This window comes from Thermobia domestica, chromosome 11 (assembly GCF_964235325.1).
Source record: "Thermobia domestica chromosome 11, izTheDome1.hap1.1, whole genome shotgun sequence".
In the NCBI taxonomy this organism is placed as follows: Eukaryota; Metazoa; Arthropoda; class Insecta; order Zygentoma; family Lepismatidae; genus Thermobia; species Thermobia domestica.
Genome location: NC_137464.1, coordinates 72,890,049 through 72,905,495, shown reverse-complemented (window position 1 = coordinate 72,905,495; position 15,447 = coordinate 72,890,049). Strand labels below are relative to the sequence as shown.

Genomic DNA, 15,447 nt, shown 5'->3' with positions numbered 1-15,447 from the left:
GACTCCAATGCACATCCTTTTACCCTGCGCTGTTTTTGAATCTGTCACGGAAAACTTGACGTGGAAAAAATGCTACAATGTAGCCTTCCCCAAACTGTTCACCTTAGAAACTGTGATGTACACGCCACACACATGCGCGCGCGAACTTGGCGCATTACTAGAGATCTTTGGCTTTCTCCTGCTGTTTGAATCATTCGGATCAAATGTGAGGAAGGGTGAAGGTTTAAAATCGGACAATTTAGACAGATATGCATCCGATCAGTTCATTTAATAGTATTTACCTTTATTAAGCAAATTGAAGGCATGCATAGTACTTTTAATTAACAGGTTTCCTTTTATTATTATTGTAGAGCCACTAAGCAGTTAAGCAAGAAGGAACTGTCGAAAATCTTCAAGAAATACGAGAAAAAATTGAGAAAAATTTATAGAGGAGAGGAGTACTCCGAGAGGCATGAGGTAATGTACAAATAGGCTATTCACTAACTAGTCGATAAATGGATACAGTGAAAATTAAGAATATAGTTACGTAGACGTAAGAATGTTTGTAAGTTGGTTGGGTATATAAGTAGGCCGCCAGTGATTTTAGAAATGAAGAGTAGCCCTCAAACCTAATAGGTTGGACATCTTTGTTGTACACAGTATGTCGGAAAAGTAACAGACTTTTTCTGTGCAGATAACCATTAGCACAATCTATTGAAGCAACATATCATCGGAAAGCTGGATATCTGTTCAACAAAACGAGACCACAATCATGAAAACCTAATAACGGAGTGTCAAATTATAGCAAGAAAAGTGAGAGTATCTGGTGTCACCTCGTCACAAAAACACGATGGAGCAAAGAGCCAATTTAAAGTTTGTTTCAGACTAGGTAAAACATTTACACAAACATTGGAAATGATAAAACAAGTGCATTGTGATGAGTGCTTATCTCGTACACGTGTGTTCGAGTGGTATACGTAATTCCGGAACGGTCCTTGGAAGATGACCCAAAGCCAGACAGACCGAAAAACAAAAATCACGAGGAATTGGTGGAACAAGTGCGTGAAATGATCGCCCTCAATGCGAATTTGACTGTGTGAGAAGACAATGTTGATTTGTTTTTACGATTCCAAAGGTATTATACGTCGGAAATTGGTTCCACAAGGTCAAACTGTTAATGATGAATATTATCTGGGTTTTATGAAGCGTTTGTGGAAGTGAATCGTTCGCGTAAAACCCGAGTATCGAGTGCCAGGCAGTTGGTCTTTATTGCACGTCAATGCACCATGTCACAGAACCGTCACAGTTCGTGACTTTTTTAAAAAAAATTAAAAACCAAATCTGTGTGCTTCAGTGTCCTCCGTATTCGCCTGATTTATCGCAGTGTGACTATTTCCTATTCCCAAAATTAAAATTGGCCTTGAAACGAACATTTGATGACAATGTTATACACGTCCAGACTGTCGTGACGAGGGTCATTGAGACGATTCGGAAAAAGTATTAAATACTCTTTGCTAGCATCGGTTGAAGGTGCTCAACGGCGTACTGATGCGGAAGGGATGTATTTTGAATAAAAAGAACTACAGTTTGTAAAATACCTAATTCGTTTGTTTTTTATTTATTTAAAAAGTTGCCGTTATTTTTCCGACATACTGTGAATAATAGTATTTATTAAAAGCTGTAACTACGTGACGGCACCTCATTCATGTATAACGTAGACTTCAGTCAATACCGCCTATATATGTTCTAAATATTATTTTCATAATATATCAGATTTTTGTGTTTATATTGTTCATTTGGTTGTATTGTTTTAAAGTACTAGTTGGTTTGTTTGGGTATAGATAAAATAAAAGCACTTTTAAACCTTTATTACAGAATTTTAAAATTGTTTTGTACATACAATTGAAAGATGGGGCATTTTACAGAACAAACTACTTCACATGCCCTGTTACTCTACATGGCCTCTGTTACGAGTTTTTCACAAATCATATTGCATAATATTGATTCAATCAATTTATCCAAATCATTTTGACCAATTTTTAATCTTACTCCTTTCCAAAACACCCTGATGAGGTTTCTAATTGATCCTGAAAATACCATTACAGGGTGTAAAAGGAAAGCGTGGTGTGTATTTAAGAATCAAATGACGTGGGGTGTGCAGCTTGTCTAGTGAAACAGTTTGCTATATCACTTTTGTCATGACTACATTATTAGAATTCTCGTCTTTGATTGGAGATTCCCAGATTCAATCCCATTTTCGTAGCCTTACTGCTGATGAGGGTTGTTAAAACTGTCTTTAAACTTTTTCATGTATTTAAAAGAAAATCAGTAACGAACTGTCGGATTGTTTTTCAGGAATTCCATGCGAAGAGGCAAGTTCTGTTCAGTATGACATACTGCGCTAGTACTAATGCTTATACCACGGATCAACTCATGTATCTTCTCCAGCTACTTTCAAAAACATTTCGTAAGGAAAATCTTGGTATCGTTGGGGTAAGTAGGTTGTTTTAATATGTACGTAATGCTTATATACAGGGTGGTCGTGCATGAATGTCGGAAAATTCGTGAGATGAATCTACAGGTAAAAACAAGCAAAAAATGTCATATGAACATTGGGTGAATGCGGCTTCATTTGGACGCTAGAGGCGTCTGAAATGTCACCTTCCGAGGCGGCAATTTGCAATATCTCAAGAACAGAGAGAAATACGAATGTCGGGTCAAAACATATCAAAGGAAACCCCATCCGAAGAATCCAATTATGCATAAGTGGTGGCGAAACAGTGGCGGCGCTAGAGGGGGCACAAAGAAAGTGAATGAAACATGGAGAAAAGTGAACAATTTACACTGAAAAATTGTAGGAGGGGATGTTACTTGGAATATGCAACAACAAATGTTAATGAACAAAGGCAACAACGGCTAGTCTGTAGGGACTTTATGGAAGGCGGATTGTAGGAATACAGTATCTTTGTAATGGTGAGAAATAGGAATGTCGAGTCAAAAGGTATCAAAGGAAATGCCATCCGAAGAATCCAATTATGTATAAGTGATGGCGAAACAGTGGCGGCGCCAGGGGAAGCACAAAGAAAGTGAATGAAACATGGAGAAAAGTTGAAATTGGTGAAAACACAACTATTTGAAAGCAATCAGGAAACAAGGAATACAACTCTAGGTGTACTGTATGATACATGTCCGAATACAGAGGGCGCATAGCTACAGTAGGTGGAACAAGGGGGCGTGCAGAGCGTCGCGTAGTAGAGTTAGTTATAGGAGTAGTGAAAGCGTGGGTAACGAGAGCGTTCGCATAGAAGGTGCAGAAAACAGCGCACAGTTCATTCGTACTGAATGGGGCAATGACAGTAACAGCACAACCGTTTTAGTGCTACACTCTACAGGCAGGGCAGTAATCCATGTGTATGTGAATGTGATTTACTTTGTGTCGTGTGAAACAGTGTTGATGTTGACAAGCGCTATGTGTAATGCACCACAATGAATAGAGTAGTATACACTAACGCCGAAATGGCAGATATGCATTTGATGTACGGCTTAGCGGAAGGTAATGCAGAAGAAGCACGTAGGTTATATGCGGAACGCTACCCAGATCGACAAATTCCAGCACCGGGAATGTTTATTCGTATTCATCAGCGATTGCGGGACACTGGGTCATTCCTTCCCAACACAGACATTCCGAGACGACGACGCGTTCGAACACCCCCCTGGAAGAGAGGGTACTCCGACATGTGACCCGGAACCCGAGTATTAGTACCCGACGAATAGCAAGGCAGGAACACGTTTCGCATCAAGTCGTGGTAAGCATCTTGCATAGTAATAATCTCAGACCATACCACGTACAACGAACGCATGCGTTATACGATGGTGACTATGAAACCCGACGACGTTTCTGTCGTTGGTTATACCGCCGCTGCCGTGTATCACCAGCCTTTCTAACACAAGTGTTTTTCTCGGATGAGGCATTATTCACACGGGATGGCATCACAAATTTCCACAATGACCATCGATGGGCACTCAACAACCCGCATGCAATTGTAGAGACGAAGCATCAACAGCGTTTCCAATTGCATGTGTGGGCTGGTATTATTGGCGACAACGTTGTGGGACCACATTTCTTACCACAGCGATTGAACGCAATATCGTATCTCCAGTTTCTGACTCAGAACCTACCTATTCTGCTTGAAGATGTGCCACTGAGGACACGACAGTGTATGTGGTTTATGCATGATGGCGCCCCTGCCCACTCATGTCACACCATTCGTGCATATCTGAACAAAACATTTCCACGCAGGTGGATAGGTCGTGGTGGAAGACAAGCATGGCCCCCACGTTCACCCGACCTGAATCCCCTAGATTTTTTCCTGTGGGGTTACGTGAAGAGTCTCGTGTATACACGGCCCCTGCATGATGTTGAAGATTTTCGCCAGCGTGTATGTGCTGCATTTGCCACATTACGGCAAACGCCAGCGATATTGGCACCAGTCAGAGAATCCTTACGCCATCCTGTATCTGTCTGTCTCGAAGAACAAGGAGGACATATTGAACAGCTGCTATAGAATGGCATTATGTTGACCATGGTAAGTACAATACCTCTTGTTTTTACAGTACACTGTGTCTCATCTTCCATAGTGTTTTTTACGATCTGCACGTTTCATCACTAAGAGTGTTTAACAGTTTCTTTGCAGCTCCCATGCGCCGCCACTGTTCCGCAGTACGTGTGCATAATTGGATTCTTCGGATGGGATTTCCTTTGATATCTTTTCACCCGACATTTCTATTTCTCTCCGTTAAAATAACACTGTATTTCAACATTCCACCTCTCATAGTGTCCCTACAGCGTAGCCATTGTTGCCTTTGTTCATTAACATTTGTTGCTGCATGTTCCATATAACATCCGCTTCTACAGTTTGTCAGTGTAAATTGTTCACCTTTCTCCGCATTTCATTCACTTTCTTTATGCTTCCCCTGGCGCCGCCACTGTTTCGCCATCACTTATACATAATTGGATTCTTCGGATGGCATTTCCTTTGATACCTTTTGACCCGACATTCCTATTTCTCACCATTACAAAGATACTGTATTCCTACAATCCGCCTCTCATAAAGTCCCTACAGACTAGCCGTTGTTGCCTTTGTTCATTAACATTTGTTGTTGCATATTCCAAGTAACATCCCCTCCTACAATTTTTCAGTGTAAATTGTTCACTTTTCTCCATGTTTCATTCACTTTCTTTGTGCCCCCTCTAGCGCCGCCACTGTTTCGCCACCACTTATGCATAATTGGATTTTTCGGATGGAGTTTCCTTTGATATGTTTTGACCCGACATTCGTATTTCTCTCCGTTCTTGAGATATTGCAAATTGCCGCCTCGGAAGGTGACATTTCAGACGCCTCTAGCGTCCAAACGAAGCCGCATTCACCCAATGTTCATATGACATTTTTTGCTTGTTTTTACCTGTAGATTCATCTCACGAATTTTCCGACATTCATGCACGACCACCCTGTATAACTTGCAAGTTCTTCACGTTCTTCTGCATTTTCAGTTCTGAATTTCATTAACAGCAAATTATATCTGGGTGACAAGAGGATATCTTCTTCAAACCTGACGTTTTCCGTCACCAAAGTTACCAAATTTCATGACCCCCCCCCTTCCGCCTTCCAAAAAATAAATAAATAAAATAAAATAAAAGACACATCATTTCAAGTGTAGTATTTGAAACAAAACGCTTAAAGGAAGGATTTACGTAAACATCAAATATCTTGACACATATTAAGACTACAGATTTATTTGCCTTTTGAAGAAGGTTAAGAAAACGTCAACAGTCTTCAAGGGTAATGGTTCATTATATAATCCCTCATAAACCATGGTATTTATCCTTTAGCATGGCAACACTGAACTCAATGCGAACAATGCAGAACTGAAAGATAAAACAAGCGAAGTCATATGACCTTAATCAGCAGTAGCAAACTCAAAATACAACAAGACCACTAGTCGTTTAAACACACGCTGTTTATGTTGGGCACTTTCCCAAGCTCATTTAGGAGATACGTGTAATAAATAACTTTTTTTATTCTTTAAAGATCCGGACACACTACTGTATTATAAAAAGTCGCCCAGACGCATTGCCTAGGAAGAAAAAGGAAATGTGTCTGGGTAAAAGAGGTCGTTTAGTAATCCTGCTGTTTACTCCCCAATCTCATTACTAGCAATGATAATAGGGAACTGAAGATCGTACCTCAATATTTTGGAGTTTGGGTGTTGTTGGCCATACATCGATATACAGTGAAACCTGTACTTACAGGGTTTTTTAAGAATATGGTTAAAATGGGTCATTTGATTTAGCGCATTTGATAGGACTCACAACTGTCATTCAGTTTACTCCAATAAATAACGCACAATAATTCATGTAGAAGAAAGTGTAATAGGTACCACATCAAGAATATATTCAAAGTAAAGGCTTATACTAAAGTTACTTTACAACATAGCGGTCAAGTCTCTTAACACATTTCTTCCATCGTGGCTTAAGTTTCAGAATACCCTGTTAATAGAAGTCCGTCTTTTGGAATTGTAGCCATCTGCGCACAACCGATTTGACTTCGTTACATTAATTAGAGCAGTGACCGGCAAGAATTTGTTCATCGAGCGAAAAAAGATAATGATTTGAAGGTGCCAGATCAGGACGATACGGCGCGTACTCGAGCACCTTCCACGCAACGAACAAAAGCAGTAAGATGAAGGTGTGCGTTGTCATGAAGGAGTTTGATGTTTTCAGCATTAATGTTAGAGCTTTTGCCACGAAGCGCAAGATGCAAATTTACCAATAGTGTTTCTTATAATACAGCATAGAAAATCCACTAGTAGAACCCCGTGCATTTTAGTAGCACTTTTTTTCGGAGATTGAATCACCTCTATCGTCCGTGGAAGCCAGTTTCGTTTGAGGTATGTAATGGTATACCCAGGACTCGTCACTTGTAACGATGCCTTCCAGAAAAGCATGTTTTTCTCTAGCATACTGCGCCAAGTGATCTGGGCATATCGTCATTCAGCGTTCTTTATAATCGTCTGTAAATTCTTTACCACCCACCGAGAACTCACTTTACGAAATTTCAGTTCGTCGCGCAGTACAGCAAACACTGTTCCGCACGAAGTGTTGACATGTTCAACAATGTTCGAAGATGGATTCGCCGGTCATGACCATTAATTATATTCTGTTCACTTCATGATGATACTGGACGCTTGCACGTGACAGATCCACAACATTCATTCAGCCTTCAAAGAATTTTCACCACCTGGCTTTTCTGCTATTGTCCATACAGTCTTCCCTATACACGCATACCATTCCTATTTCCTTGAGAATTTCACTTACGTTTTGTCTTCTCCCCCCCCCCCCCGCTCCAAAAAAAATACACCTCTGCTCTTCACAGGTAGACGACTGTAAACACGCTCAACAGTTCATGCTTTTGTCGCTAGAGATATAACTGATCCTAAAACTGCCAACTACCATATTCTCTCTACTTTTCACATTCCAGATCAATATAATATCGCGTGAAAAGAAGTGCGTTATTTATTGAATCACTTTCGTACATGTCAGAATTTCTGTCTTCGATCTTTCTACAGTTTCTCAAAAATTCAGTCTATATTACAGAATGTCAACTGCAATCAGTGAAGAACAAAGGCGTCTAAAAAGTGGCGATAGAATAAAATAGTTCTCTTTGAAAACCAGTAGTTGCACATTATGGAACGAAATTTATAGAATTGTAGCTCCGTTAGCGTTACTCAGATCACACACCGCGAAGAGAAGGTGCTTTGTGATCCATATGTAGTGTGTTCTATGTGATTATGTATGTGTTAGATGAATGTTTTAATTTTGTCTGTAGGTTTTTGATACTGTATATAGCGAGAGCAAACAAACATATACATATTTAAAATGAAAGGATACATAATCATCACAAAAGTTGCCAAAAGTCGTCGAAGTTTTCAATAACAATGTGTTTTAGGTAAAAAAAAAAAAAGAACTTGCACCAGGAGCATCTCACACATGCTAAATCGGTGCACTGACAGCATCTTTTAACTCAAATTTTAAAACCAAATTCATGAGGATTCACAAATTGAGTAATCACGAGTCCGAAGACTTAATTTGGGAAGCTCAAACTGGGAAATTCTAATATATTGCATTGACTTTATCTGTTATGTAGGATAGTAATATTTTGATTTCTTTATTGCCAGGTTGTAGTAGCGAAGTCGAAGAAAATGCTGAAGCCTTTACTAAACTCCTTATGCAGCAAAAGAAAAGTCTGTTCTTACCGCTACGTGCAGTTTCGCGAATGAAGTCATTCAAGAAAGGCATTCGGTGAAATCGAAATACGGCATGACCTCTGACTGTGAAATCAGTTATGCTGTCTACCAAACCATCGCGTATGTGGATATTCCATTGAAAATTGCAACCTGATCGCGGTTGTTAGGCATACCTGACCTAGTCACCCGTCTTCTTTTGTTCTTGAAGCGGATGATCGCTATCGTCGTTAGGCGGCACGACCTCGTGTCAGCCGACATTTTGGGATTCGTGCATTAGAACTTTCAGATGAATTAGCTCTTGCTCTACCAGATTTTTATCCATTTAGTTTTCTTCCTGTTCCACCCAAGGAGCTCCATTGCCCTCACATCTCATTTCAGTTGGCGTGTTCTAATAAGTCTACCACGACTGATCACCACTATCAGCAGGAGTTTCGCTCTCTGTTACAACACTATGCTGACTTCCCACACTTTCATACAGATGGCTCGAAACGAGAAGACTGTTGGCTGTGGATTTGTTTTTGGGCCCTACTCGCTATGGTTCCCGACTCCCTTCGTTTGCATCCACCTTTAGTGCTGAGCTGCTTGCTATTCTTGAAGCCTTGGACTGTGCTATGCCCCATAACATTGCCCGTATTCTGATCCTGTCTGACTCCAAGAGTGCAATTACCAGCCTTAGTAGTGTTTACACTAAGCATCCTTTAATTCAACATATTTTGTTAAAATTCCATTCCCTACTTGGTAGCGCCTCAGTTGTCCACTTTTGTTGGATTCCTAGCCATGTAGACATTCTCGGTAATGAGCAGGCTGATTCTGTGACAAAAGATGCAGCTCTTCATGGTGTTGCACGCGTGACACCTTTTCCTTGCAGTGATCTTTACCCGGTGTTCACATCTCGTTTTCTCCAGCAATGGCAGTTGGAATGGGATCGTGCAGATACCAACAAATTACATGCCATTAAACCACGGTTAGGAGTCTGGATCTCTAGTTCGCGACAGTCTCGTCGAGAAGAAATAGTTTTAACGCGACTGCGTATTGGACACAGTCATTTGACGTATGCGTATTTTTTACATGGAGATGCAGTTCCAGAATGTATTTTTTGTGGAGACTTTTATCTATTCGTCATATTCTTGTCGACTGCCCCGCTCTGGCTTGGCATCGACAACACTACACTTGCTCCTTGGCGATGACACTCGTTTTATCTGTGGACTGCTGCCGTTTTTACAAGAGCTTCAGGTTTTGCATGCGATTTAATTTTAGTTCGTGTGCGGATGTTTTTTCTTGTGTTTTAATAAACTTATTTCTAGGTTTATTTTTGTAGACTTTGTCTTCGGGTTGTTTTCCTTTTTAAGTCATGTATGGGTGCAAAAATACCTCACCATTGACGCACCCAGAAAATATCTTACTCTTATTCTTACTCGCGTCGGACGTTGATTGTCGCGACAGGCTGTTTCGAGTGCTGATTAAGATCTGTCGTCATTTTTGCAGCATTCGCTCTACGGTCCTTAGGACAATCCTCTGCAAAGTTGGTGATCCTTCCATTTCATTCATCTCTTATCACCGTCTCCTTTAGTCTAGCCGGCATAACTGTGGAATGTAAAACTTAAAGATATATTTCTCTCCCAAAATCATCTCTCGTAGGTTTCTAAACAACCAGAAAATCAAAACAGAAAGGTTTACAAAAACCAGAAAAACAGAGGTTTGACATAAGAAAGAGGAAATTGTCTATTCAAAAATGTGTTACAAAAGGCGTGGCGGTCTCTGCATTACTACCACGTTCTTTGTAGTCCAGATAACAGATAGTGGATGTTCCCAACTACATATTTAGCGGGTCCAGACGTTCGAAGAAATTGGATCATTCGGATCAGTTCCCCGTAAAACATTGTGAAAACAATGAAATTTTCAATTATATGCATTAAGTACAGTTTTATTCATTGAAATAATTATTTACAGTACTTTTATACGCAACATAAAAGAGCTTATCAGATAAATTTAGCAACTTGGGTTGTTTAAAATCTTAGTGAAGTAACTGGATTTGACCCTCTAATACTGATCATAAGACTACTGCTATTCTTGTCGTTACGTGTGGTCTTTCAAGAGCTGAATCAACTTTTTTCTTGTGTACAAATGTAATGGTCTTAAAATTCTTGTAGTCTCCGTTCGTTGGTTTGCATTAAGAATAATAAACTTCCAAATAAACAGTCAGTTGTTCAAATGTACATTTATTTTAATTTACTTACTTGCTGTTTTTTATTATTATTATTTTACAGAACTCGGGCTATTACATGAGAGTACTCCTACCTGAGTTGACAACATTTGTGTACATGGATGTAAATAACGTATCTTATGACGAAACTTTAAGAAGAACTGAGGCTTTGTCAGTACCATTTGACTAACTCTTGATTTTGGTCGCTGCGTTTCTGCATTTACTTACATAAAGATATTCTATTTTTAAAAAAATGTAGTTTGAGGAGTTCATTGTATTTTTAAATAACAAATTTGTTGCTGTCATAGTGAAGAAATTAAACTATGTGTAAATAAATGCATTATCAAGAACTCTGAACATGATATAAGTTATAACTGGAGTGCCACTCACTAGAACTTTCTGATAGTAAACATGTTGAGCTTTGTGTTATACTGCGTGTATTGTATGTTATGACTAAGAAGTCAAACGGACCATTCTATATATATATATTTTGTGACATCGAACTTTACTAAATTTCCAAGAATAGGGAAGATTGAAGAAGACTGTGAAGATATTTTTAGTATCAAGTGCAAGGTAGTATCAGTAAGCAGAGACCAACTTTCAGAGTAGTATAGTTTTTCAGCCACATAAAACAAATTAACAATAAAATGATGTAATTATTTACAATTTATTATGTACTTTTTGATGCATTTGCCATATTCATGACTGTCTTCTAAGGGTAGTCTGTGACAACAAGTTAGTATTTAAATATTAATGTTCAATTGTTCATTTAATTTTTAATGCACACAAATAAAGGAAAACTGGTTAAAATGTTCAGTTTTTGTTCAGTTTTCTTCATTTTTTTCAGTTAAGTATATTTTGCTTATTTGCTTTACTTTTCTGCATTCATGTTATGTTCAACCAAACGTAGTAGTTTTTAGTTAAGTGTATGTGAATAAGAGAAACTAAATAGTACACAAAAAGAGACTGAAATGTGGTTAATAGAAATCAAGACATGTTTCGCTATGTTATATAGTGTATATGGTCCTTGTCCCGTGTAAATTACAATATTATTCTTATAAAGCAACTAAATGAAGAAGTACTTACGGTATTATTATTATTATTATTATTATTATTATTATTATTATTATTATTATTATTATTATTTGTTTAGCTAATATTATTGTAATCTTTTTCTTTAAGATTGTTTCATAAGAAGTCAGAAGTAATTTTAACTTTGTATCTACTATATTTCAGTTTCTTTTACGAAAAGTGTTAATTTCAACAAAATTGATGCTGACCAGATCATTCTTTTAGTATACATTGAGAATTTTCATTTAGTTCTTATGAATGTCGTAAATAATGCTTACAAAATCTATATTAATAGGGGTGACATAAAGTACAAATGTAAATAAGTCTGTATTTTACGAAAGATAGGAGGAGCAAAATACTTCAATAAATTATAAAAGCACACTATATATTTGTGTACGGTACCTGAGGAATTTAACAAAATAACATTAACAAATATCAGATGTTGAGTTTTCACTTCATGACTTTGCACTGGAAAGAATTCAGAATTTTTAAGTACTTTGTTTCATAGAATTTCGTGAGATTAGTTTGTTAAATTGCAATATTGTGCCTTATCGTTAACAAACGATACAACACATACTTGTGTTGTAACTTGGTAGCTGTATATTTTAAGATGGCAGCTTGATATAGCCACATCCGAATTCAATCTATGTTCGCGTTATACACATTATTTACAGATCGACAACAGAGTTATAAGGTTCACAACAGTTCATTTATTGTACAAAGTAAATTAGGATGTAGCTTATGTTTGGTACACACAGCTGGAAAACTTGCCATAAATTAAACAGCAATCAATGGTTGATTCTTTACACGTTTCAGGTTACCTCATTTGCTCATATTGATAACATATTCTTACAAATTTGTTATCTTATATCCAATAGCTAATAATATTAACTGCATGTATTCCCATTTAAATCTCTGTATTCTGTAATTTATCAGGAGGTAAGTTAGTTTCCTGTAATTTGTATGTTTTAGATATTTTCCTTCCTTTCGTGATACTGAAAAGTCCCATTAGACAAGGCCAAAAATTATGGTTGTTCACACAAGTGTATTTAGTTTGTCGTCGACGTACAACTGACTTCGGTTACAACTGCCCCGGTCATTAAATTGATTTGGTCTTCAGTCGGCCGACGATTTAGGCTACAGTTAACACTGGATCAGAATTCGTAACCAAATTTACAAATCCTTACTATGAATAACTTCATAGATTATCACTCTATTGCGAGCGGTGATAATAATTAGAAATAATGTAAATAAAAGGCTAATAGTCACCGCAAGAAACAAACCACATCACTAGCAAGTACTTTCGAAGAACATCGTCTTCATTGTCAGCTTAGGCACACTTCGAAAACGATTTAAACCATAGGAAAGAAATTATGGATAGGTAAAAATGCTTAAAAAGACTTTTAAAAATATGGAAAGTAAAAATCTTCTTGTCACTAGAAATAGACATATGTTAATAGTAATTCACTTGTCACTGTTGTTTACTATCTTTATTTTCTTCATATAGGTCAAACAAAAAGGAATATTTGTACCAGAATCGCTGAGCACATTCACACGTGCAAATCTCGTAGCTTATAACAGTTATCTGGATTGGCATCACATCTCAAAGAAAATAACCACAACATTGCTAATTCATGTTTGATCGAAAAAGCAAAAAACAGCAACTGAACGGAAAATTAAAGAAGCTTATTACATTCATAAGGAGAAACTGGTACTCAATTCAGATAAAGGTGACATAAATACCATTTGGAGCAGTGTTTTTGCTATTCATTTTCGCCGTGTGGAAGGTAATGAGAGGAAAAAAAAGAAAAAAAAAACAGTAAACTGCTATTAACATTACTATTAGCATGCTACAGAAGTGAATTACTATAAACATATGTCTATTTCCAGTGACAAAAAGATTTTTACTTCGCATATTTTTAAAATTCTTTTTAAGCATTTTTACCTATCCATAATTTCTTTCCTATGTTTTAAATCCTTTTCGAAGTGTGCCTAGGCTGACAATGAAGACGATGTTCTTCGAAAGTACTTCCTAGTGATGTAGTTTGTTTCTTGTGGTGACTATTAGCCTTTAACTTACATTGTTTCTAACTTCATAGATGTTCATTATTTTCTACATTAGTGGTATATGTATGTTATTATGCTATTTCTCTTTAGGTCGTTGATAATAATAACCCTCTAACCTAACCATTACAGCCAGTTGTAAGTCACGTCGAACGTAAATCGGCGACTAATTGTTAAATACGTACACCAAAGATGATAATGATTTGTTTTCATATTTAGTGAATAACTGTCGTCATGTTTTGTGTATTTAACGTGGATAATTTACAAAGGGTATAAAACATTATTATATATAAACTGAAACTGTTGGTATGTGCGTGTATATATATATATATATATATATATATATGTAAGGGGGAGCTTGTTAAACTGAAGGTTTTGTGAATGAGTATACCTAGCATTAGACTTACAAATCGATATATTTTTTTATGCTTTAGAAAAATGTGTGCCTATGATGTACTAGGTAATTGCGGGGGGGGGGGATAAAAAGTAAAAAAAAAAAATATGTATTTTTCTATTACCACAAGTTTTATATGGTTACTGTGTATTGATAAGTAGCAGTACAATTCAAATTAGCTTAGTAAGTATAATTAGCTTAACAAGGACATAAAGCTGTTTTGTATATTTTATTGTGTTTGTTTTGTTATTTGTATAAGAATAAATTTTTATATGTTTCTGCTCGCTATTAGTTTTTGTAAAGCATCGCATGTAATTGTGGAAATTTTTTTTTACCATTTTCTCTTAACAGGTATTTGATATCAGTACATTCATCATACCTTACAAAATCTAACGTTTGTATTGTCTTCATTATAGCGTATCACTGTAAAGTTGAGAAGACAATATAAAAAATAATCAATCATATTACAATTTACGTAAAGAAAGCGGATTAATATACGAGGAAAGCTATATATTGTATTAAAACTGAAAACATGAAATAAAGTATAACACAGAAAAGATGCTGTTGCCATTCTGCTATTCATAAGGTTGTCAAATAGATTGTAAAAAATTTAGAAAAATTCAATTTCTCAAAAGTTTAAACCTTTCAATACTGTAAAAACCATCAATGTAATCACGGCACTCATTCCTGTGCTTATGAAGTTGATGTGAATGTAATAGTACCTACATTAGGACGACAAATCCCAACATCAAAGCTAGCTTTAAAGACCTTTATAGATCCTAAAGACGTTCATGAATATTACCTAAACATGTATCGTGCGTGTTAAAAGGACTACGTTTATTATCTATTAGACTTCCAAACTATGCTATGCATAAATGTAGGGAGTTTTATAGAACGGCTATGTCCGTTCGTCTGTTGACAGAGCAAATACTGTAAGAGAGATCGAGAAGCAGTTTTTTGTAATCGATTCAGCATCCCAAAAAATAGGTTCCCCCTTTTAACTTAACCCTGTATTTAAACCGGAAGTGTTTGAAACTAGTCATTTCCGATTTCAACTTTCTTCAGCGTAGAACGAAAACGGTAACAGATTGCGAGAAGCGGATTTCTGTAAACGATTCAGCGTCTCAAGGTAACATATGACTATCCGCAACACACTACCGAAACCAGGAATGGTTCAATTGACTGTTCCAGTTTCAATACTGATCTCCATAGAGAAAAAACGGTAAAGTATATCGAGAGGCGGCTGTTTGCAATCAATTCAGCGTCCCAAAAGAAGGATTCTTCTCTTCGGTTAATTCTCCATTCAAACCGGAAGTGGTAGAACTGAACCATTTTTCGGTTCAATGTTTATTGCCATAGAACAAAAACGGTAGAAGATATCTAGAGGTGTTTTTTTTTTTCTTTTTTTTTTTTGCCATCGATTCACCATCAT

At 37.1% G+C, this 15,447-nt stretch overlaps 1 protein-coding gene across 1 annotated transcript in view; it reads left to right on the top strand.

The window, feature by feature from the left end:
- Window positions 1-14,299, top strand: part of LOC145664171 (uncharacterized) — a 51,126-nt gene extending 36,827 nt beyond the window's left edge. The window contains exons 3-5 of the mRNA XM_081730581.1: window positions 351-456; window positions 2,335-2,472; window positions 10,551-14,299. Coding sequence (XP_081586707.1) covers window positions 351-456; window positions 2,335-2,472; window positions 10,551-10,676 — 370 coding nt within the window. The 3' untranslated portion in view covers window positions 10,677-14,299. The remainder of the gene's footprint in view (window positions 1-350; window positions 457-2,334; window positions 2,473-10,550) is intronic.
- The last annotated feature ends 1,148 nt before the right edge of the window (window positions 14,300-15,447 follow it).